The 24,289-nt window shown below is 39.5% G+C and overlaps 1 protein-coding gene across 1 annotated transcript in view; it reads right to left on the bottom strand.

The window, feature by feature from the left end:
• The window catches only part of LMBRD1 (LMBR1 domain containing 1), a 298,972-nt gene that overhangs the window by 133,286 nt on the left and 141,397 nt on the right, over positions 1 to 24,289 (bottom strand). Inside the window, exons 6-7 of the mRNA XM_075598083.1 lie at positions 16,932 to 17,020; positions 744 to 817 (exon numbers count right to left, since the gene is read on the bottom strand). Coding sequence (XP_075454198.1) covers positions 744 to 817; positions 16,932 to 17,020 — 163 coding nt within the window. The remainder of the gene's footprint in view (positions 1 to 743; positions 818 to 16,931; positions 17,021 to 24,289) is intronic.

Below are 24,289 nucleotides of genomic sequence, written 5' to 3'. Positions count from 1 at the left end.
TTCCTAAACCCTTCCTCCAATTTGGATGTGAATACCCTCAAATTAAAGACTGCACTTTATGCCCATATTCATTATTTAATTGTAACTTGAATTTATTTTGGTAAACAGCTGAAATAACAAAACTTGTATCAGTGTCCAATTATTTCCAGACCTACAGTAACTGTATATATTATGTGTTTCCAGTTAGGCGACCCAGAAGGAAATTGAGAACTTTATCTAGCCCAGGCCTGAGACTTTTTGGGGGAGCGGTAGATTAAAAGGTAAGTCATTTAATTTATTTTTTTAAGTAGCCATTCCTCCGGGTGACGTCCTCATTAAAATACGGAAAAAAAAAAAAAAGACAGTTGAAAGGACAATAATTTTAAAGGTCACAAGGGACAACAAAAAGCACAGTAGCATCAAGAGAGTGGAAAGGGAGGGAATTGTGTGAATAGAAGAAATATTACACTTTGAAAATACCTAAATAACATCTACGGGAGGGGACTACAACTAATAGCATCCTACTCATTTGTAGTTACATCCAGCACTGGAGAACACATTAAATAAACAAAATGGTAAGGAAAGGATAATACATTGTTAAGGAAATTTACTGATTTACTGTTTATAGAGCACTATGCAAATTTTGGGCTGTAATCTAAAACATGTACACTGTAGATTATATAATCATTTTTGTTAGAATTAACTAAGATTGCATTGAACAGTACAAAACAGTAAAGAGTAAACACTAAAAAGAAGAAACTTACTGTGTAGGTGATCGCTGCCAACATTCCTATCAAGGTCAAGGAACTAATGGAAAATGACAAGGCAGCCAAACCATCTGAAATACAAAAAGTGGATGGTCTGCTGAAAACGCACACATAAAAATAAAAAATAAATTGATTATTTGAGTCAGTGTTAGTTTTTTTTTTTTTTTAACTCAGATTTGTATTGATTTTTACCATCAAACAGTAACATGTATAAGTGTCTTCCACAGATGTAACAATGATAACGCATAACACTTGCATTGAGCAAAGTACAAATTAAGAAACAAAAAAGATGGGGGGGGGGGGAAGGGGAAGGAGAATCCGCCTGTCCTCCTCAAGTCCTTTCCTTGTTCCTAAATTGAATGATTTTCAGATTCCGGGGCTCTGGTCTGATCCCTCCGCGTGGTCCATATTTCTGTTTCTCACCCTAAATCTTATTCTAAATCTCGTCTTTCACCTTTCTGTCCCCATTGAGTCAGCGGAGAACGTGCTTCCAATACTATTATAGAAAAATTGAAGTACCATTCACTCCTGGTATGTCTGTTTGTGCTAGCCACATGATCCAGACTATTAAAAATGTAGCTCCAGTATCATTAACCAAACTCGTTAATTTTTCCATCTGGCATACAAAACAAATTATGTTTCTGATTGAGGTAATAGTTTGAGGTAATAATTTGTTTTGTGTTCTGGTGAGCCCCTCAACTGGTCTTCCCAAAAGGAACAGCCAGGGGTCCAGTGGCATAGTGAGGCCCAAGATCCTCTGTAGCCAATCTCTGATTTGCACCCATAGGGACTGCACCCGAGGGCAAGACCACAGCATATGCAAGAGATCCGCTTCCCATCCACATTGCTTTAGACACAATGGGGAGTAACGTGTACAAAAATACTAAATGGCGCTCAAACATTCAATCTAAGTGCAACAGTGCAGTAACAGTGATAATACAAAGTGATATAAAACAAAATACTCGTGCACAAAAATAAGAAAAAAGACACTCAAACCCTTCACGGACTAGTTCCCACGTCCACACTCAAAGCAAAAACTAAATATCAGGGGAGCGTCAGTATCTGAAATAAAATAAATAAACTACCATAGTGCATAACGTTACAATTAAACATTGAGCAGGTAGAACTCCATAGGAATATGCTAGATCATGGATGATATATCAAACATCAGTCATAAACCAGGAATCTGGGGATTATGTATTCATACTATAGTTTCTCTATAGTTTTATATATATTTTATTATATGTTTTATAAGTACAAATGTTTTGCAATTAATGAAGTCTTTTAAATTGATTATATTAAATATTGAATTTTAATTCTATTGTATAAACTTTGTGCACAATTTAAATTGTATGTAAGGGCAATTAGTAACTTAGTCAATTTAGATCTAATTACACTCAGACCAATGGGAGAAAAGGTCAGTGTAATAATGGAGGGTATATAAAGATAGCCTTCTAAGGGTTAAAGCACTCCTGACGAAGCCGTCGACTTGCACAGCGAAACGCGTAGAGCGTAACCCTCAGCGTAAGATCCTAGAGGGAGACAAGCTACAGTCTACAGCAGCAGCTCCGGTGACGCCAGCTACCAACGTGCAAACCGGAAGTGACGTGTCGGTGTGGACTAGCAGCAAGGACGGAGCCAGTGAAGGAGGCGGTTGCGTGAGGGAGTTTCCCGAGGTCGCGACTCGGCTTCAAGATCACTCTTAAACCAACGCCTTATACCATCTGGTATCCTGTATGCCTTGATTTTTACTATTGTCGGATAAAGTGTTTTTGGCATTTTTACATCTCGCCTGTGTGTCTCTCTACTGGGTCTTTTTTCTCCCAATTTCCTGGTTTATGACTGATGTTTGATATATCATCCATGATCTAGCATATTCCTATGGAGTTCTACCTGCTCAATGTTTAATTGTAACGTTATGCACTATGGTAGTTTATTTATTTTATTTCAGATACTGACGCTCCCCTGATATTTCGTTTTTACAATGGGGAGTAACCCAACATAAATTTAGATAATTTCATCTGAGTAAGGTACCACCTCAATACTTTATACGCGTTCTCCCTTAACGTCGTGCATATAGAACTTTTGTTAGTTTTTATTGCAAACCGACATTCATTCATTCTTTTCTTTCTAATGTTTATTGCATATGAAATACTGAGCATTCCTTATTTTGCGCTGAAAAACATATTTGTTTAACATGTAATGCATATACATGGCCAACAGTCAAAAACAAAAAAAATAAACAGATCCTTATGTCAACATCCCCAACTGGACAGAAAGAATCCTGGCCATTGTTTACCAAACAGGAATTGGCAAAAACTAGATGCTAGAGACTTGCACCCTTATAAATTAATCCCTTGAGTGCCTCATGACCTATCACTTCATGGGGTCCGGTACTCCAAGGGCCCCATTAAATAATAGCTTCTTGATGGACTTCTTGCTTATTTCCTAGGGGAAATCGTATTGCGTGCTCCAATGCGATCTGTATAGAAGACTTCTCTTCCATGCGCGTCATCCTAGACTTAACAATCCGAGGAGCAAGCACATGATCTCAGTGTCCCAGAGGGGCACAAAAGGTTCATATACCCTTGTTAAGTCAGATACAAAATGCACCTCTTAAAACTAAGTACCAGAGCGTTTTCCATCAATCCAAAGCTGTAAAAAAATCAACCAATAGCTTCTCTGGGGTGGGACACAAAATGAATTAACTGTATGGTTACACATCCCCATGATAACAAAAAATAGTTATTTAAAAAAAAAAAAGATACAGTATGAGGCATTCACCTTTAAATTAAAGTTAAAGAATTAAGTCACAGGAGTAAAAATATACAATATGGCAGTAATTGGTTACAGGCTTACCTCTCTTTTGCTTTATCATTACATTAGAAAAATGTAAAACTATATTATAACCACAGTGTTCTTCAGTTTTTTATGATTGATTTCAAAGTTGGTAGTGAAGGAAAAAAAATATTTATAACATTAAACTACACAAAGTAGAAATTCTAAAAAAAAAAAAAAAAAGTATGATGGGCAACAAATAAAATCCAATATACAGAAAGCATGAGTATTATAAGAAACCAACTTGATGCTGATAATTTTAACAGTTATTTTCCAAATATTTTCCACTTTTGGATAGTAGTGGACTTTTGAGAATTGTCTTAATGTGGGTTGCTATTGCTAGGCAGTGACAGTGGCCAAAGATCCAAAAATGAACTAAAACAGGTAAAAGTTGGTGAAAAAGGTAAGCAAAATAAAGGCTTATCCTTAATAGGCTTTAAAACGCAGAGCCTCATCTGGGAGTTGTAATTACGAAGGCTTTTTTCATGTTAGGATTCTGAAACAGCTGTGCTTCTTAGGAGCAGCTGAACGTGAAGCAATCGCACATGTGTTTTTCTAATCAAGAAGAAGTACAGTAGTTGTGGATTGCCTTAATTCTTTAATGGTAGCTGCCACCTATATGGATGTGGAAATATTCACAACTTTGTAATAAACATTTTAAACAATGTCTGTTTGTTTGTTGTGCACCCTAGTAAACTACACTTTTTTTCAGAACATGTTAAATAGTAATTTGGCAAAACTGTTGGCCACAGGTAAATATTTTGTTGTGTGACCTCATTAAGCTCCAAGGGCAATATACATGGGATTTTTCTTCTTTGCAATACATTATGTAATATAGCTATTCATTATCTTCTGGATGAGCCAAATCACACAATGTGAAGACAGTCATTATGTACTGCTCTACAATATAGCAATACATTTTATTTGTACTCAGCCAACATTTGTACAACGGAAATGAGGTGGGCCAAAATCTGGCAGTAGACTGTTTCTGAAGCACCACTATATGGTAATGTACAGTAACTAAACAACAATGCTACAAAATAATACTCATTTTCTAAATGTAGACAATTCAGAAGAATCCAAGGGTCACTTTGTGCATCTGCGTTGTCCCAAAGGCGCACAGCCTGATGGGGCTCCCCAAGAGCGGCACCCCTCTGCAAAGGACCAACGTGCTAAGGGTTAACATTTGCTTGTTTGTGAACGTCAACCCCACCCACTGGAATGTTAATGAACCATGAGGACACAAAGAGCTTTTGTTCACAGCTGCATTGCATCTCAGTCACCCACCCCAGTGTGCATCTGCGTTGTCCCAAACGCGCACAGCCTTTGGCGCAGCCGAAGGGCATCTAAAGGGTGTGAGCCGTTTGCTGATGTCTGGTGATGTTAAAGCTGCTCTATTTCAATCTAAAACTCACAAGCCTTTTATCCCTTGTACCCATATTTCCAACTCTATCTGTCCGTGATTTGACTGTATACTGTAACCCCTGTTCTTTAATGTAACCATGTATTTTTTATAACTCTGTGCCTAGGACATACTTGAAACGAGAGGTAACTCTCAATGTATTACTTCCTGGTTAAACATTTTTATAAATAAAGAAACTTTGAACTTTTCCACAAAGGTTGACTAAGTAAACTATTCCTTTGTTGAACAGATACAATAAAAATATTGTTTTATGCTTCCACGCTACGGTTTGGTGTACTTAGAGTCCCCTAATCCAGGCAAAGTTTTATACCCACAAAAATTATTTTAGTCACACAAATCCTCTTAGATGTATTCTTAATGCCTATAAATTCACAGGATTAAAAATGTGTCAACGAGCTGTTCTCAATATGCCCCTCCACCAAAGAATTATAAATAGCTTATTCTACAATTTATTGCGTGTGAATTTTCAAAATAGTGACACATAAATCACCCACTTAACCTTTGGAGTTATCTGCATAAATCCAAAACTTCTAGAGGAGGGAAGAGCAGGAGGAGCCCAATCCCTAAAACTATTGTAATACTCGCATACTCCTCTCCTTACCGCTTCAGTATCCTCCATCCTCTCCTCCTCCTCCATATTCTACAATCACTGACCTAGTGTGAGCCCTCTTTCAGGTCTATCCTATTGTACCATTCTCCTATATCTTCCGTAGGAAACGCACACAAAAACGAAAAGACAATACCGTTCTGTGGCTAACGAAATCTTTTATTTGTGCGAGCTTTCGAGATACACTGATCTCTTCTTCCGGCGATGCTACAATAAATACAGCGCAAAAGGATTTTTACTTTAAAACAGTGCATCCTGGAATGTGATCTGTGATTGAAGCCTATCCCTCCCCCCTGTGCAGTATGCGATTTTGATAACTTGAGGTGTTAAAAGGTCCCTGAATGTTGGTGATGTAAGAGTGTGTGTGTGTGTATGTAAATATAAATGTATACAGCGCTTACAGTGTATACAACACTTTACACAAGGTGTGTGTGGAGTGGGAGTGTATACTAATGGTAGGTGAAGAAATGTAAGAGGGTGTGGCATTACTATTAGTGTGTGTAGATACTATGTTGTTCCTATTGGTATATAGGGATAGAATTACATTGTACATTAGTATGTGAGACAGCTGTGTGTGCATTCATATAGCGCAGAATGTATAGACATGACCTTTAGCACTCATGGGAACAGAGTTCTCGTGTCAGTAGTGGCTCATGAAACCACGGTCTCGGTTTAGGCCACCGCTAAGTTTCCCGAATAGTTGCATACATTTGTATTCATGCAACCGTTTCTTTCGGTGTTCTAAGATTACCTTTGAGTATGGCCACCTTCAGATCGTTCATCCTATGGCCAGGTAGAGAAATGTTGGCCGACAGGACTGTCTCTTGTTCTGCGTGTGATGCTGTGGCGATGCAGATTCATTCTCTTGTTTAGCCCCTGTCCCGTCTCACCTATGCAGTAGCAGCCCCCTGGGCATTTCATGCACATAATGAGGTACACAACATTGCTGGAGGAACAGGTGATCCAACCGTCCTCTGATTTTGTACTCCAGATTCCTGTGTGGTATTTGTATTGTGCCTGCTGTGTGGAGCATTGCGCAGGTTTTGCATCTTGCATCCTGGTATGCATTCAGTTGTACTGTTGAATACTTTACTCCTCACCATCATGTTCTTGAGATTATGAGGTTGTCTGTATCATAATAAGGGTGTTTCAGGGAAGACCTGTTGCAGTTTTGTATCTACCTGGACAATGGATTTTAGTTCCCTGGCGAACACCAAAGGTATCCCGTCGCTTGTCTCTGTCTATATTCAAGAAGATAACTTCTAGATATTCTGGTGGCTTTGTGGATTTGCTGGTCTACAATTCTGTGGTTATATCCACCGTTTTTGAAATCCGATCTCAGGGCTGTAGTCCACTGGCCTCTGTCTGCTGTGTCAGAGCATATCCGGTTGTATCTTATGGCTTGACTGTAGATGGTTGCATGCTTAGTGTGTGTGGGGTGGAAGCTGTTGTCCCTCAAATAGCTGGCTCTGTTTGTAGGTTTGTGGTATAATGTAGTTGGTTGTTCTTTATAGTAATGGTGGTGTCTAGGAAATATACTTTGTCCAGGAAATGGGTGAGGTTGAGGTTGATGGTCGGGTGGAACGTATTGAAGTTCTTATGGAACCGTTTGAGGTCCTGTTCACCAGGTCCTGTTCATCCTCAATGAATAGGCACAGACACTCTATACTCCACCACGAAGAATGAAAATACTGCTCACATTTCTCACTACCAGATCATTCCATAAATTATATAAAAATCAAAATCCTCAATGGAATGTTTAAACGCACCTAAGAACGTAAAACATTTGAACTCAGAATGATATGACTGACACCAAAACGACTTAAGGCGGAAATGGGGTTTATCACACACTATCAGAATTGTTTGTAATCATCCTGCCTGTCTCCTTATCCAGACCTCCTCCCCCCCCAAAGCATCCCCTTCCCCCCACCCACCCCCCCCCATGCTATTCTTAGTCACCCTTCCATGGCTTCAAATACTATCACCCCACCTTATCTACAATACATCTATTTTTTTTTTTTTTTGCTCTACCTTATACTGTTTTAGCCATATTCCTCTGTTAATCAGCATTGCAGACCTGAGGAAGAGAGTAGAACTCTCGAAAGCTCGTCCTATGACATAAATTGTTAGTCCAAATAAAAAAGGTATCACCTAATACTGAAGAACTAATTTATTCTGATATAGATATAAATATATATACACACACACAAACACACACACACACATATACATACAGTGTTCGACAAACCTATACATTTGCATGCCCCGGGCGAGTGGATTTAACATCGTGGCGAGCTACTATTGGCCCAAGCAGCCCACGTGTGGTATTAGGAGGCGAGTAGATTTTTTGGTGATTTGTCGACCACTGTATGTATTATGTATGTATATATCTATATATATATATATGTGTGTGTGTATATATATATGTGTATATATATGTGTATATATATATGTGTATATATATATATATATATATATATATATATATATATATATATATATATATATATATATATACACACACACACAGTGGTTGACAAATCACCATAAAATCTACTCGCCACACAAAAAAATCTACTCGCCACCTAGTACCAAATGTGTGCTGCTTGTGCCAATATTTACTCGCCCGGGGGTTAATTCCACTCGCCCGGGGCGAGCAAATGTATAGGTTTGTCGAACACTGTATATACACACACACACACACACACACACACACACACACACACACACACACACACACACATATATATATATACACACACACACACACACACACACACACACACACACACACACACACACACACACACAATGGATTTGAAATGAAACAACAGAGATGCAATAAAAGTGCAGACTTGCAGCTTTAATTCAAGGGGTTGAACAAAAATATCGTATGAAACGTTTAGGCATTGCAACCATTTTCATACACAGTCCCCTTATTTCAGGGGCTCAAATGTAATTGGACAAATGAACACAATCATAAATAAAATGTTCATTTTTAATAGTTTGACGAGAATCCTTTGCAGGCAATGACTGCTTGAAGTCTGGAACGTATGGATTCACCAAACGCTGGGTTTCCTCCTTTGTGATGATTTGCCAGGTCTTTACACTGCAGCTGTCTTCAGTTGTTGTTTGTTTGTGGATCTTTCTGCCTTAAGTTTTGTCTTCAGCAAGTGAAATGCATGCTCGATCGGGTTGAGATCAGGTGATTTACTCGCCCATTGCAGAATATTCCACTTTTTTGCATTAAAAAACTCCTGGGTTGCTTTCGCAGTATGCTTTGGGCCATTGTCCACCTGTAAAGTGAAGCTCCGTCCAATCAACTTTGCTGAATTTGGCTGAATCTGAGCAGACAATAAATCCCTATACACTTCAGAATTCATCCGGCTGCTTCTGTCTTCTGTCACATCATCAAGAAACACTAGTGACCCAGTGCCATTGTAAGCCATGCATGCCCATGCCATCACACTGCCTCCACCATGTTTTACAGATGATGTGGTATGCTTCGGATCATGAGCCGTTCCAAGCCTTCTCCATACTTTTTTCTTCCCATCATTCTGGTACAGGTTGATCTTAGTTTCATCTGTCCAAAGAATGCTGTTCCAGAACTGGGCTGTTTTTTTTTAGATATTGCTTGGCAAAGTCTAATCTGGCCTTTCTATTCATGAGGCTTATGAATGGTTTGCACCTTGTGGTGAACCCTCTGTATTTGCTCTCGTGAAGTCTTCTCTTTATGGTAGACTTGGATAATAATATGTCTACCTCCTGGAGAGTGTTCTTCACTTGGCTGGATGTTGTGATGTTATTACCATGGAAAGGATCCTACGGTCATCCACCACTGTTGTCTTCTGTGGATGTCCAGGCCTTTTTGTGTTGCAGAGCTCACCAGTGAGTTTTTTTCCCCTCAAAATGTACCAAACTGTTGATTTGGCAACTCCTAATGTTCCTGCTATCTCTCTGATGGATTTTTTTTTTTGCAGCCTAAGGATGCCCTGTTTCACTTGCATTGAGAGCTTCTTTGACCGCATGTTGTGGGTTCACAGCAACAGATCCAAATGTGAATGCCACACCTGGAATCAACTTCAGACCTTTAACCTGCTTAATTGATGATGAAATAACGAAGGAATAGCCCACACCTGTCCATGAAACAGCTTTTGAGTCAATTGTCCAATTACGTTTGGTCCCTTGAAAAAGATGGGACTACATATTAAAGAGATGCAATTTCTAAACTCTTCCTCCACTTTGGATGTGAATACCCTCAAATTAAAGCTGATAGACTGCACTTTATGCCCATATTAATTATGTAACTGGAATTCATTTTGGTACACAGCCAAAATAACAAAACTTGTATTAGTGTCCAATTATTTCCGGATACGGACACGGACACAGACACACACACACAAAACAAATGGGTGATGTTTTGGGCACACATGGCCCTTTATCAAGCAGTTCACCCTGAGACTAATTTAAATAGTCATGGAGGGGACTCATCTTGCTATGTTTGATGCCAAAATCGGCCTATACATTTGGGATGCTTGAGCGGAGTTGAACACAAAATAGCAGGACAGAGGCGTCTTTGCGAGTATTATTACATCATGCAATTACAAGTGTATACATAGAGTTTTTCATGGTAACTGCACACATTTTAGTAGCTAAATGTAGTGTCCGGAGCAGAATGAGCGTCCCGTCAACCGTTAGGCTACGTTCTCTGTGCCGCTGACGCGCTTGGCGCGGTCAGCACAATGCATTTTTATCTCTTCGGCCACGCTCACGGCCCTTGCAGAGACAGATAAAACTGTGTTTCAGGTGCGCTGAAGGGTCACCTCCTAAGCCAATCCGCACCAGTCACTGCTCGGCCAAAGATCCACTACCCCCCCCCCGGCTCGCGGTTATAAAAACATGCTTGGAGAGTTGATGACATCACCACCAAGCATAAGCGCGGTCAGCGGCATAGAGGACACAGCCTTATGGGTACAACAAAGCAATTGTATACTTATTAATAAAGACTTTGATAGATAAATACATAGAAGTTGGGCTATATATTGAAAATCCATCTACTCACTCTTAAGGTCTGTTAAATTTGAGAGTATTCATATCGGTACATGCATGTCAAATTGCAACCTCCTAATCAAACGCAAGATTATTACAAGTGCAAGCATAGCTTTTATTAATAAATATAAACATCAAAGGAATCTGGTACACATTATGAATTAATGACAATAATCAATCAAAATATATCACCTAGTTCTATGTATTTATTACAAAACATTTTATGACTGCAACAGTACAGTAATTTATGGGACTGACTGTGTCAGATTCTGTTGATACTTGGAGCAGAGATCAGTAGAGATATCATAATTTATATTCTATAAAAGTAAATATTCTTGGCAATTTATACCAAAATCCTAAAGGGATGTTACATTTATTTTGATATTTTGTTACGTTTGTATTCGTTGTTGCTTACTTCTGTACACTTTCTCTGATCTTCCATACACAGTACTGCCCAGAGCCGACACTTGATTGCGTTTGTATTCTGTATTTCCTGCATATTCTTGTTTGTCTTCCACTCCCCCACACTTATCATCACACTGTCCATAGTGCAATCACTTAATTTGCAACATTTTGGCACCACCGACAAGAGGGTTATGTTTCAAAAGAGTTGCTGCATGGTTACTGTTCTGTTGAAAGGCTCTTTGAACGCCCAAACATGGAAACCACATTACACACTTTTTTTTTTACTATGGAGTGCCTGACTTTTTGTTCTTTGCATAATACCCATCTAATCTAGGCATACGACATTCCAATCTTTGGCTATTATTTAACACCTTTTGACGAGTGCTGATTCTCTCAATCTCTCTATCTCTCTGGGTGCTACTTCCAGGTTCAATTCAGGTAAATGTAGAAGAAATTAAGAAACAATGCACTCTCAGTACTCCTCATTAGCAAACAATTATTTATTCAAGTAGGCAGGATCGACATTTTGGTCCCTACATGGGGCCATTAATATACATACATACATATCACTTTTAAACAGAAAGGTTCTGCTTCTCCCATCACTGATCTTTCGGTCCCTTCCCTCCTGTAGCTTGGGGAGTGGGATCCTCCTTTACAAATTCTGGTCTCTATAACCCCTTTCCGTGTAATTTCCTCCTCTGACATCTAATCAACCCAAAGGGGTCAGAGGAAGAGGACCCAGCAATCAAAACAAACCCCCAACACTTTGAACAGGGCCACCAACAACCTATGATCCCCCCCGAAGCTACAAGTAGGGTCAGGAAAAACTCTGCTTAGAGTTCATTATATATTAAAAACTCTGCTTAGAGTTCATATATATATATATATATATATATATATATATATATATATATATATATATATATATATATATATATATATAACAAATGGATATATTACTGTATGCTCATTTGCATGTCTTAGACAGGTCTGCAACCCTGCCTTTCACCATTATCACCCCGCACACAGCACTTCCACTGCAGCAAGGGATTCTGGGGTGATAATGAAAAAGTGACAAAAACTCTCCACAGCAAAGCAAATGGAAATATTACTGTATGCTCATTTGCATGTCTTAGACAGGTCTGCAACCCCGCCTTTCACCATTATCACCCAGCATACAGCACTTCCACTGCAGCAAGGGATTCTGGGAAATGACATGCAAATGAGCACAGTGCCACCTTTTGCTTCAAAACCATTAATATGGTTGCTGTGTGCTGTGTGATAATGGTGAAAGGTGGGTTTGCAGACCTGCTAAGACATGCAAATGAGCATACAGTAATATTTCCATTTGCTATATGCTTTGCTGTGGAGGGTTTTTGTAATTTTTTTTACCCACCATAATTTAACGAAGTATGGTAAACCCTATCCTGCTTCATTTTTGCATAGCCAGTATAACCAACCCCACACTTATGTGACCAATTAAGTTCGAAACAGCTGTCTGTGGGTGGGTTTACTGGCTATGCATCTTAACCCTGGCTGTACTCAAAGCTGTGACCATGCAGCAAGCTTAAGCCTATAGGGAACCATGTTAATGGTTTTGAAGCAAAAGGTGGCACTGTGTGCTCATTTGCATGTCATTTCCCAGAATCCATTGCTGCAGTGGAAGTGTTGTGTGCTGGGTGATAATGGTGAAAGGCGGGGTTGCAGACCTGCTAAGACATGCAAATGAGCATACAGTAATATTTCCATTTGCGCTATATATATATATATATATATATATATCACAATGTCACTATTTTATGAACACTTTAATTTATACACATTACCACCTTGCTTTAAAGCATTACGCTGTGTGCCACAATATATCCATGTTGTGTACTTGCAACAAGATTGTTATTATGTGTATAAGCAGTCTGTTTCCCACACACTGTCACAATTATTTGTGTGATTAGCCCACTTTTAGCCCTGTATGCCTTTATACTCTGACATTATTGCCTTGTTCCATAGCATCTAGCATAGTACTGCTACATGTGCATCATTTTATAGAGTTACAACAACATTCGGGGTCTCAAGCAACGGCCACTATGCACTTGCAAAGTTTCATTCAGTTTTTTTCCAGCTACAGTATGTGCGCGTGCGCATGCGCACTCATTCAAGATAGCCGCCGCTTTGGGACTATGAGCTGTGTACAGCATACACGAGAGCTTACTAGCTTTGATCCATACACACACTCTCCCACTGCCACACACACACACACACACACACACACACACACACCTGGTGAGGGATTCTGGAGCAGCGGGCATGACAGCGTGCCACTGAGTAACGTGGTCGGGTGCCTACTGTGCAGGGAGGTGAGCCGGTCAGCTGCTGCTCGCTAACGGAGCTGACAGGCTCTGGGGAATAAGTGCTGGGGAGGAGGACGGAGGCTGGGGAGGACGGAGAGGAAGGGGGGGGAAAGGGGGAGGAAGGAAGTCTTCTTGGAATAAACCCTGTGCTGTCCTGGTCAGTCACTCCGGCCTACCTCCCCGGTCCGGGCTGGATATGCGGTCCATACCAAACGGCTGGCCTATCCGGTCACAGCGCTTGGGGTGTGCGAGGGGTTTGTGCACCGGCTCCTACTTCCAGCCCAGCGTGCACTCCTCTCCTACCGGATCATGCTGCCATCAGACGCCACGTAGCGTCCCATCATCATGGCAACGTGGCATCATTTGACGCCGCACAGCCATTTTGACGGGAGCTGTAGGGGAAGACAAAACTTGATAAAGAATGCCAGGAGAACGCTGTACCACGCCGCTGCATCCGCCGCCAGTAAGAGACACGCCAGCGGGCCAAATGCAGTCGATATATATATATACACACACACACACACACACACATCATTTAGATCACTTTTTATAACTGCTAATTAATTAGTGCTAATGACAAAGCAGAGCAGCAGAGAAAAATGTCAAATTCCACCAAGGGAGCAGGAATCATGTAAAGTTCAGTGGACATAAGGGCCACTGACGTATCAGTCCTTGTTGTGTCAACTAGTAGATGTCATAGGGGCACTTAAAAGGTTAAAACTCATTGAGAAAGCAGAAAGTAGCAGCCATATAATAGTGTCAAGTATGAAACAACTATGGCCATTATTCTGTAACTGCAATCTTTTGGTCATCTTAATCTTGCAAATGGCAATTGTATTATAAACAGCTTCTTCTATAATCCCAATGTTTTTGCATACAGCACGAAATATGGATTTTTGCCTTTGTTATATTCTCCCAGTAGATTTGGAGAGCACCACACAATGTGCATGACAGCTAAAGACTTGTTTAAAAAGGATACAACAAAAGACAGGGGTGCCCAATGCTACATCCAATTGACAAAACATATACTGTATAGTAATAAGTATAAAGCTTAAATACTTCAATAATAATAATAATTACTTGGTTATTTAGTTAAACCCTTTGGCCAAAACGTCGTAAGCCTGCATACCAAACGTCAAGGTATAACCAAAAATGCAGGTCCTACACTACACTGTGAACCCTTCCCTTTACCTCTGTATGAGGGGAAAGAACCATAGTAGGTCCTATTCTTGCAGCAAAGTGAAAAGACCTCCCAAGTTAAAAAAGGTCAGGAGGAGTGAGCTCTGGGGGGAGGTGCCACCTACCTCCATACAACTGTTATTACCATATAAGTTTTGTCAATTGGATGTAGCATTGGGCACCCCTGTCTTTTGTTGTATACATTTGCCATGCTCAGTAGCACTTTTTTTGACAAATATATATTCATGATGTTGTGGGTGTAAAAGTTTGAGCTAGCTGGGAATGTGTGTATAAAAAGGAACTGATAAAACAAACATTTCTGCTGGAAATGTACGCATCTATGAGGAAAGATCCCTTTTCTTTTGCCTCCATGAAAATAAATCTCAGGACAGTATTTCCACCCATTTCTCTAACGGTATATAAAAACATATTTTCAAGGTCATACTGTAAGAAGTTAAAAAGGGGCATGCAAGAAATATTAGCATTCTGCTATATACAGTACCGGTATTTGATCACATTCAATATTATGGAACCCAATCTTCACTGTATTAGAGATGAATAAAATAGCATAAGAAAAAAAAACTGTGTACTCTACATGTATCAACGGACACAAACAGAAAACTGAGGATTGTCTTTGTAATCTAATTATACTCAGTGGGAAGTAGAGAAAGGCAGTATCCAATGTTCTTAAATCTCATTATTAATTAATTGGTTATAAAATGAGGAGACAAAGTATCAACCATTACCCCTGCTGTGTTCTGTGTTCTCATTAGAACAGCAGCACTGGCTAGCGATTACATTGTTACCAAAAAAACAGAAGTAGGAAAATACAGTATGCATCAACTAATTCTGACAAAATATTGCATTTGTTTGATGAACTAAATTCTGTTTGGTATTGGGATGTTTCACAAACTACTTTCATTTTACCACATTATTTAAATGATTTATTCTAGATATGGTGGTTTGATTGTGGATAGCGTATCACAGAAGAAAGAATCAAAAAGACCAAAGAGACTAAACCTGAAATTAGAGAGGCATTGAAACGCTCATTTAAGAAATTCAATCTGTCCATGACAACCCAATTTTTTTTGAGGCCATGATATAAAAGTGTTATAATTATTACACAAAGATCTCAAGAGCAATCGTTAGTATATTAAAATATCAGGTTCAATGCCTAATACATTATGCAATTACAGAAAAGAAGTCCTTAGATTTTTAATTAAATCAAATTTCCCAGTGTGAATCATGACACAAATGTACTGCAACTTGAGCTTTGTGGCAGACTCATTCTGCTGCACTGCAGAAGAGCAATGCTAAGGTCCTGCAGGGAGCAGCATTATTGATCAATAATACATTGGAAAACTGTACAAAACAGTTCAGTTATTTAGGATCACACAGGATGGCTGTATTTCATAAAAAGAGCAAACTATTCCCAACAAATAAATATATACGCGCGTGTCTGTGTGTGTTTGTGTATCCACACACAAGAAAAAGCACAACAAAATATATAACCGTAATACAATAAATAATAAACTATACACTAATAAATTCATACAATAAAAAGTGATATACTTATAAATACAAAAAAATGATATATTCTAGCTTTCCAAATTGGTGCACCCTTGAGGGTTTACAACTTCACCCAAATTGTACAATGGATATTGGTAAATAGAAGTTCAGGAGAAAGCAAAAAGGTAGAGGGAACAATATAGAATACAGGCATACCCCGCTTTAAGTACACTCACTTTAAGTACACTCACGAGTAAGTACATATCGCCCAATAGGCAAATGGCAGCTCACGCATGCGCCTATCATCACGTCCTGAACAGCAATACCGGCTCCCTACCTGTACTGAAGCTGTGCGCAAGCAGGGAGACTATAGAGCTTGTTACACATGTGTTATTTACATCAGTTATGCACGTATATAACGATTGCAGTACAGTACATGCATCGAGAAGAGGGAAAAAGGTAGTGCTTCACTTTAAGTACATTTTCGCTTTACATACATGCTCCGGTCCCATTGCGTACGTTAATGCGGGGTATGCCTGTACTATGTTTGAACCCAATATAAAAATATGGATCAGCTCTACATTTTTGCACTTGCATTTAGTTCTCTTTAAAAAGGCATGTAAACACGTAAACACATATACACACACACACACACACACACACACACACACACACACACACACACACACACACACACACACACACACACACACACACACACACACACACACACACACTAAATAATTTCCAGGTCTTATTTATGTAGCCTTTTCAAATTATTCTTAAAGATACATTTGAAAATTATCATCAAAAAACAAGATACTTACGACTACTTCCAAGTTCTTGAAATAAAAGTTTTATTTTCTCCAAATCCGTGGAATTCTTGTTTGTGGGAATATCCAAAGGAACAAAAGCTCTGAAGATAGAAAATCAAATTGAATATCATTTGAATTATGTAGTATCCATTTTTTGTATTCTAAAAGAATAAAAAAAAAATGTGAATCTGAGGCCACTGGAGTATATTTAACTATGTCTTGATTGTAACACTGGGGGAAACATAGTGTAAGAAAAATGTGCTTTTTAAAATCTTCTTTAAAATCTCCTGGCAGATAACAACTCTTGGATTTCAGTAACCCTTTCTGAGTGGAACTGATACTCCTGAATGACTGAGCAACATAGGTATTGTACACAGGTTGAAACAATCTACAGTAGGTCATAAACAAATACCCACAGAGCCAACAGTAAACCCAGCAAGTATAAATACTCAAATGAGGGGTTGAATACTTAGCACAGGCTAACACCAGTGTTGACGGAACGCATGCAGTGTGGGAGTCTAATCCTCGGTTACACCATTCTCCTCTCAGCTGGTCCTGCATCCTGGGACTAATTCACTTGGCCTGTGCTAAGTATTGTGGCAGTGTGGCGATAGTGAACGGATGGAAGACTAACCCCTTCCCTGTACTCTCAGGGATTAGGCAAGGCTGCCCTCTTTCACCTCTCCTTTTTGTCTGTTGTATAGAGCTATTCGCCAGTGCATCAGACGAGACACAGGGATCGTCGCGCCAGGACCCCAGAGATGGGAAGTGAAGTGCTCACAGACATGTTTCAACCTTAATGGGTGTCAGTGTGAGGTTGGTTGTACTGGATTTGCAATTTTAAAGGCTGTAGGATTTACCATCACATTTTAAGTTATGGTGGGTGAAAAAGGCAAAAAGAAACCTCCACCATCAACATGTCTGAGTGGTTTCTCTGGCTTTGCATCGGATTCCTATGCTGTGCTTAAAAGCTGTGTTAACTGTGAGCATTAGCTTAAAAGGGTTCCATGTAAAAATGGATTTCAGACAAAAGGTGACACGGTGTGCTCATTTGCATGTCATTTCCCTGAATCCCTTGCTGCAGTGGAAGCACAGTATTCTAAGTGATAATGGTGAAAGGCTTGGGTTGCAAACCTAAGGCCTGGGACATAGTACAGTAGGCCGCACTGAGCAGATGCACTTACCCCCTGCATCTGTCATCAGCGCGGCTTTAGCAGCCGCTTCCACATGCGTGCGGAGGCTCAGATATTTTGAGGACAGGCAAATTTAAAATTTGCTGTTTAGGGGAGCGGAGGAGCGGTCACTTGACCGCTCACATCCAATGGGAGCGAGGGACTAGCCCCGCCTCCCGCCACGCCCCCAAAGCACGCTCACTGCCTCACCTGCCAGGACACAAAAAAGCTCCAGTTTGAGCAGGCGAGGCAGAGCAGGAGCGCGGATCAGCGCGGCCCGAGGCCTAAGACATGTGAATGTGCTCACAAGTGATCTTTTTATTTGCTATATATTTATATATGTATATATCTATATTTTTATGTACAAACGTGTTGTATTCTGTTATTCAGTCCTACAGTACTATCGAAAAAAAGGATGCACACAGCGTACCAGGGATTAGTATAATTCAATATTTTTAATAAGATCACAATGAATCTAACAGGTTAAAATACCAGCTATAATACAAATGCAAAAAATAATGCAAGTGAAAAAAGTGAACAAAATTAATTGCCCACTGTGAAATGAATAAATCCTGAATATAAACTAATCAAAATCCTACCATAAAGATACTATAAATAAATCAGAAACAGTATGACCTATATCAAGTTATAAAGTGCAAATACACATGCAGGATGAATACAAAGAAAATTCACCTAAAGTGAATATACTCCTAATCATGAGTGAAAACAACACACAATATCTAATCACCTATTATAGTGACGACAAAATTAATACAAAAACACCCCCAATCATCATGAACCAATGTAACTATGAAAATTTAATGGAAAACAGGACGCAGAGGGAGAAAACACAGACCAAAAAGTGGCAAACAGGACGCAGAGGGAGCTGCTGTTGTAACAGTCCAGACTGCAGCTTCTCCTCGGTAGATGATAACACTGCAGGAACTTCCTGGCAGGTAGACTCTATCAACGGGCAAGCGCGCTACGACAGCCTCACATGATCACAACGTACTTAGTCAGGTGGATCACGTGAGGCTCTGTCTGCGCGCATTAAGAATCCCCACCTCAGCCAATGACGACTGCATAGGCTAATGAATGAATAAAAAAAAATGACTGAGGATGGGAGGGGAGTGAACTGGAAAAGAGTGAAGGGGGAGGATACAGTGAAACAGAGTGGACTAAAACACAATGGTGTCAGCTGGCACATAGATCGCTGTGAGGCTGTCATAATATACACAAATCCGTAGTAATTACAATACAGTAAATATCACTTGGATATAAAAATCACATATACACTTACAGCATAAGTATATATGTCCATATTCATATGATACTATAACTTTACATAAACATTTTATAAAAAAAAAACATTATTACTTAAGATATCATAAAATGAATGCACTGACGCTGACAAGCAAGGTTGGAGGACGAAATCAGAAAGTCAAAAAGTTACTATAAAAACCTTGAGCTATCTAGTTTTAATTCATAATCATCATCAAACATTACCTTAAAAAGGGATTTAATTCCATCAATTCATTAAAACCCCCGGGATGTTAAGACACGAATATATAATTCCAAAAATGTTCACGTTTTAATAATGATAGTTCCCTATTCCCTTTTCTAACCAAATATAGAATAGATTCAATTCCTCTAAAGGTTAGAGTGCTTGCGTCACATTTATGAATATCTTTAAAGTGACTTAACAAGGGTATAAGTGGTTGACCTTTTTCCATTATTTTCAGGATATTCTTTATGTTTCTTAAAAGTATGCGAAGTTTAAGTAACCTTTTAGTCTTACCAATGTATTGCAAGCCACATTCGCATTGCAATACCGATATAACGTGTGGAAAGACAGTTAATAAAATTCTGTACTGGGTTCTTTCTATTGTGTAACTGTAGAAATAACTTCTTTCTCCGTCCTCATATGCTTACATGCTTTGTACCTACCACACTTATGGTTGCCTATTATTCCCAGTGAACCGAATAATGTTTGGTCCCTTCTGATGACTCTTTAATAAACTGGGTGCTAAAAGACCCTTTATATTTTGTGCCCTCCGAAAAACAATATCGGGTTTGGGTTTAATAAGAGAACCTAAAATGGGATCAAGATTGAGTATCTTCCAATGTTTACATAGGGCTTTTCTTATCGCCCCATGTGCTTTGTTATATTGTCTGATAAACATTGGTACAGTACATCCTTCGATGTATTCATTTTTGTATCAATCCCTTCTCTACTTGGTACGATACCCACCATCGCTTTTCCCATTCTTTTTAGGACGATATTTGAGCAAAGAAGCTCGTTCCACTTTTCTTACTTAATGATTTGTCAACCAACAATTAATTATAGCAAACAAACAATTTTAAGCCCTCTAAAAAGCGCTGACCTACAATAAATATGTGATAAAGTGATAACAATGATAACAACTTAAAGTGATTAACCTTAATTTGATCAAAAATAATAAAGCAGCCTATGGAACAAAAAAATCAACAGACTATTCCAAATCCGTATAAAAAATAAACATACAAATTAATTGTCCCAGGCGCTGTGATTAAAGTCCAATAACCCAAATACCGTGAACCAATTGGGCAGTCTTTAGTAATGGTTTCCTATGCCAGATAGATGATCTTGATAGTTGTTGGACAGACAGGGGTGTTGTCTATTGTGATGTGCTGATGTCTCTGAAATCACAGAAAAAAACAGCAGGGCACGCCCATAGCGTGGTATGTTTTATCAATTACCCCCCTGCCTAGAACCCTGAAATCCTACTTACAGGATAAGGGCTCTCAGTGTACAGTGGAGAGAATCTGTTCCTCACGTCTCTACTTCTCAGAACGTCACACGGATCCCACGTGGTCTGGTCTGCAGGTAATGTGGATGATATACTCCAACGCTCCCACGGATTAATGTGTTCGGATGGGGGGGGGGAAACGGAGACGGGGAAGATATGGAACAAACTAGTGTGATATCGTACAGGGTTTTTAATGTTATAAAACAACGTAAAATCACACTTACAATGTTAGAAGTTTTCAAGTATAACTCAAACTGCCGTCCGCAACCTGTGTAGCTCCTGATGCTGCCAAGGGGAAGAACACCGCGCGCTACACTCGATCTCGGAAATCAGAGTGACGTCAGCAGTGGGGCAGACCGGAACTCTCCTCACACCAGGAACTACGGGTGCCTGGGCAGCTCAATTCACTAGGCTCCTCCTCCCTACGCGTTTCGTGACGAGTTGTCACTTCCTCAGGGGATAATGGAGCCTAGTGGATAGGCTGTTTATATGCTAATCTTAAGTGGAGAGCCCTCCTACAAAGGGGATGGACTAAACGTATTAACTATGCATTATATTCGGCTGCGGTCATATTGAAGGCAGACAGGGACCCATATTAAAGCATACCTAATCGACAAGGACCCATTAATAGCATATAAAAGCCTTGATTTCTAGTGAATTGATAAATGAGTGGGGCATTTGCAACATACATGATCAACTATTAAAAAATCACCTTGATGTTTAACAAACACCTATATTACACATTCATATTCTTAAAAGATACACATAAGTCTAAAAATACACCTATATAATACATTTATATTTTATAAAATACATATAAGTCTAAGACATGTATTATTGAAATACTAATCACAACTAAAAATTCATACATTAATATTCCATGCACAATAAAAGCCTGTGAACCACTCAGGCATAAAGACATAATGATTTGCTGATCCTTAAAATTCATAACTATTTTACTGATCTTTTAAAAAGGCCGCCAGGTCGAAATCGATATTAAGGCCGAGGGGGGACAGTGTTTTTAGTACATAAATTCAATAACTTTCTCTTTTGGATACTAAATTAAGTCTGTCTCCCCCCCGCCAACTTCCTTTTGGGTTATCGATCCCTACACATATTAGACCCTCTGGGTTTTGGCCATGGTGTATTTTAAAATGATTTGAGACACTATGGGTCTCGAGACCCCTCTTGATATTGTAGACGTGTTCAGCGAACCGTCTTTTGAGGGGTCTCCCCGTGCGGCCTACGTATTGCAGGCCGCATGGACATTCTAATAAATAAACACAAAAATTGGTCCTACAATTAATAAAAGTTTTAATATCAAAACTCACCCCTGTTACGTTGGATTGAAATTTTTTTGTCTTTTTGCTATGTTTGCAACCAATGCAACTGGTACATGTATAATACCCCTTTAGATCATTTAACCAAGACACATGGCGATCTCTAAGGCCATCGATGGGGCAACTGGGAGAAAGGGAAGATTTCAAATTTCTGGCCCTTCTATAGACAATTTTCGGTTTGTTGGGAAGGATAGATTTGAGGATAGGGTCTTTACGGAGAATGCCCCAATGTTTGTTAAAGGTCTTGGATATAACTGGAGCCAGACCGCTATATTGTGTAATGAAAAATGGAAACTGATCTTGTGTTTTGGGTTTAGAGATTTTCCCCATGTCCTTTGTACATATTAGAGAAGCTCTATCTATCTCATTGACTTCTAATATAGCTCTGTCTAGTTCCTGGTTTTTATATCCTCTTTCGATAAATTTGGTTTTTAGATCCTTGACCTGCTGTTGGTAAATGTGATCTTCTGAGCAATTTCTCCTAATTCTTAATGCCTGTCCTTTCGGGATATTACGCAACCACTGAGAGTGGTGATGACTCGATGCCAACAGATAGGTATTTGCATCCACTTCCTTATGGAAAGTTTTGGTATGAACCATACTGTCTACCACATATAAAGATAGATCAAGGAAATTTATGCTGTTTTTATTGTCGTTAAACGTGAAGCTTAAATTTCTTGTATTGGTGTTTAAATAAACTTTAAATTGCTCTAGTTGGTCAATGGGCCCCCTCCAGACACACAGCACATCGTCGATATATCTTTTCCAGAGCACCAGGTTCGCCCCAAATGGGTTGGAGGACCATATATGGTCCTCCTCCCATATGGACATGAATAAATTAGCGTAACTTGGGGCAAACCTGGTGCCCATTGCGGTGCCGCACGTCTGGAGGAAGAACTGATGATTATAGCTAAAAAAGTTATGGGTCAGAATGAAGCTGATCCCATCCAGAATGAACTTTCTCAATCTGTCATCTACCCCACCATCACGTTCTAAGACTCTCCTGATGGCATCTATACCCAGCTGGTGATCAATAACAGTGTATAGGGACACTACGTCGCAAGTGACCCAACACATGTCATCTGTCCAAACTAGATCCTGTACCAGGGTTAACACCTGTGAAGTGTCCCTAAGGTAGGATGGAACTTGTACCACATATTTTTGTAAAAGGTAATCCAGGAACTGGGACAGATTGGATGTTAAAGAACGAATCCCTGATATGATCGGGGTCTAATATGTGTAGGGATCGATAACCCAAAAGGAAGTTGGCGGGGGGGAGACAGACTTAATTTAGTATCCAAAAGAGAAAGTTATTGGATTTATGTACTAAAAACACTGTCCCCCCTCGGCCTTAATATCGATTTCGACCTGGCGGCCTTTTTAAAAGATCAGTAAAATAGTTATGAATTTTAAGGATCAGCAAATCATTATGTCTTTATGCCTGAGTGGTTCACAGGCTTTTATTGTGCATGGAATATTAATGTATGAATTTTTAGTTGTGATTAGTATTTCAATAATACATGTCTTAGACTTATATGTATTTTATAAAATATAAATGTATTATATAGGTGTATTTTTAGACTTATGTGTATCTTTTAAGAATATGAATGTGTAATATAGGTGTTTGTTAAACATCAAGGTGATTTTTTAATAGTTGATCATGTATGTTGCAAATGCCCCACTCATTTATCAATTCACTAGAAATCAAGGCTTTTATATGCTATTAATGGGTCCTTGTCGATTAGGTATGCTTTAATATGGGTCCCTGTCTGCCTTCAATATGACCGCAGCCGAATATAATGCATAGTTAATACGTTTAGTCCATCCCCTTTGTAGGAGGGCTCTCCACTTAAGATTAGCATATAAACAGCCTATCCACTAGGCTCCATTATCCCCTGAGGAAGTGACAACTCGTCACGAAACGCGTAGGGAGGAGGAGCCTAGTGAATTGAGCTGCCCAGGCACCCGTAGTTCCTGGTGTGAGGAGAGTTCCGGTCTGCCCCACTGCTGACGTCACTCTGATTTCCGGGATCGAGTGTAGCGCGCGGTGTTCTTCCCCTTGGCAGCAT

The sequence above is a fragment of the Ascaphus truei genome, chromosome 4 (genome assembly GCF_040206685.1).
Source record: "Ascaphus truei isolate aAscTru1 chromosome 4, aAscTru1.hap1, whole genome shotgun sequence".
In the NCBI taxonomy this organism is placed as follows: domain Eukaryota; kingdom Metazoa; phylum Chordata; class Amphibia; order Anura; family Ascaphidae; genus Ascaphus; species Ascaphus truei.
Note: the sequence above shows the minus strand (reverse complement) of the source record. Positions and strands in the feature narration are given on the sequence as shown.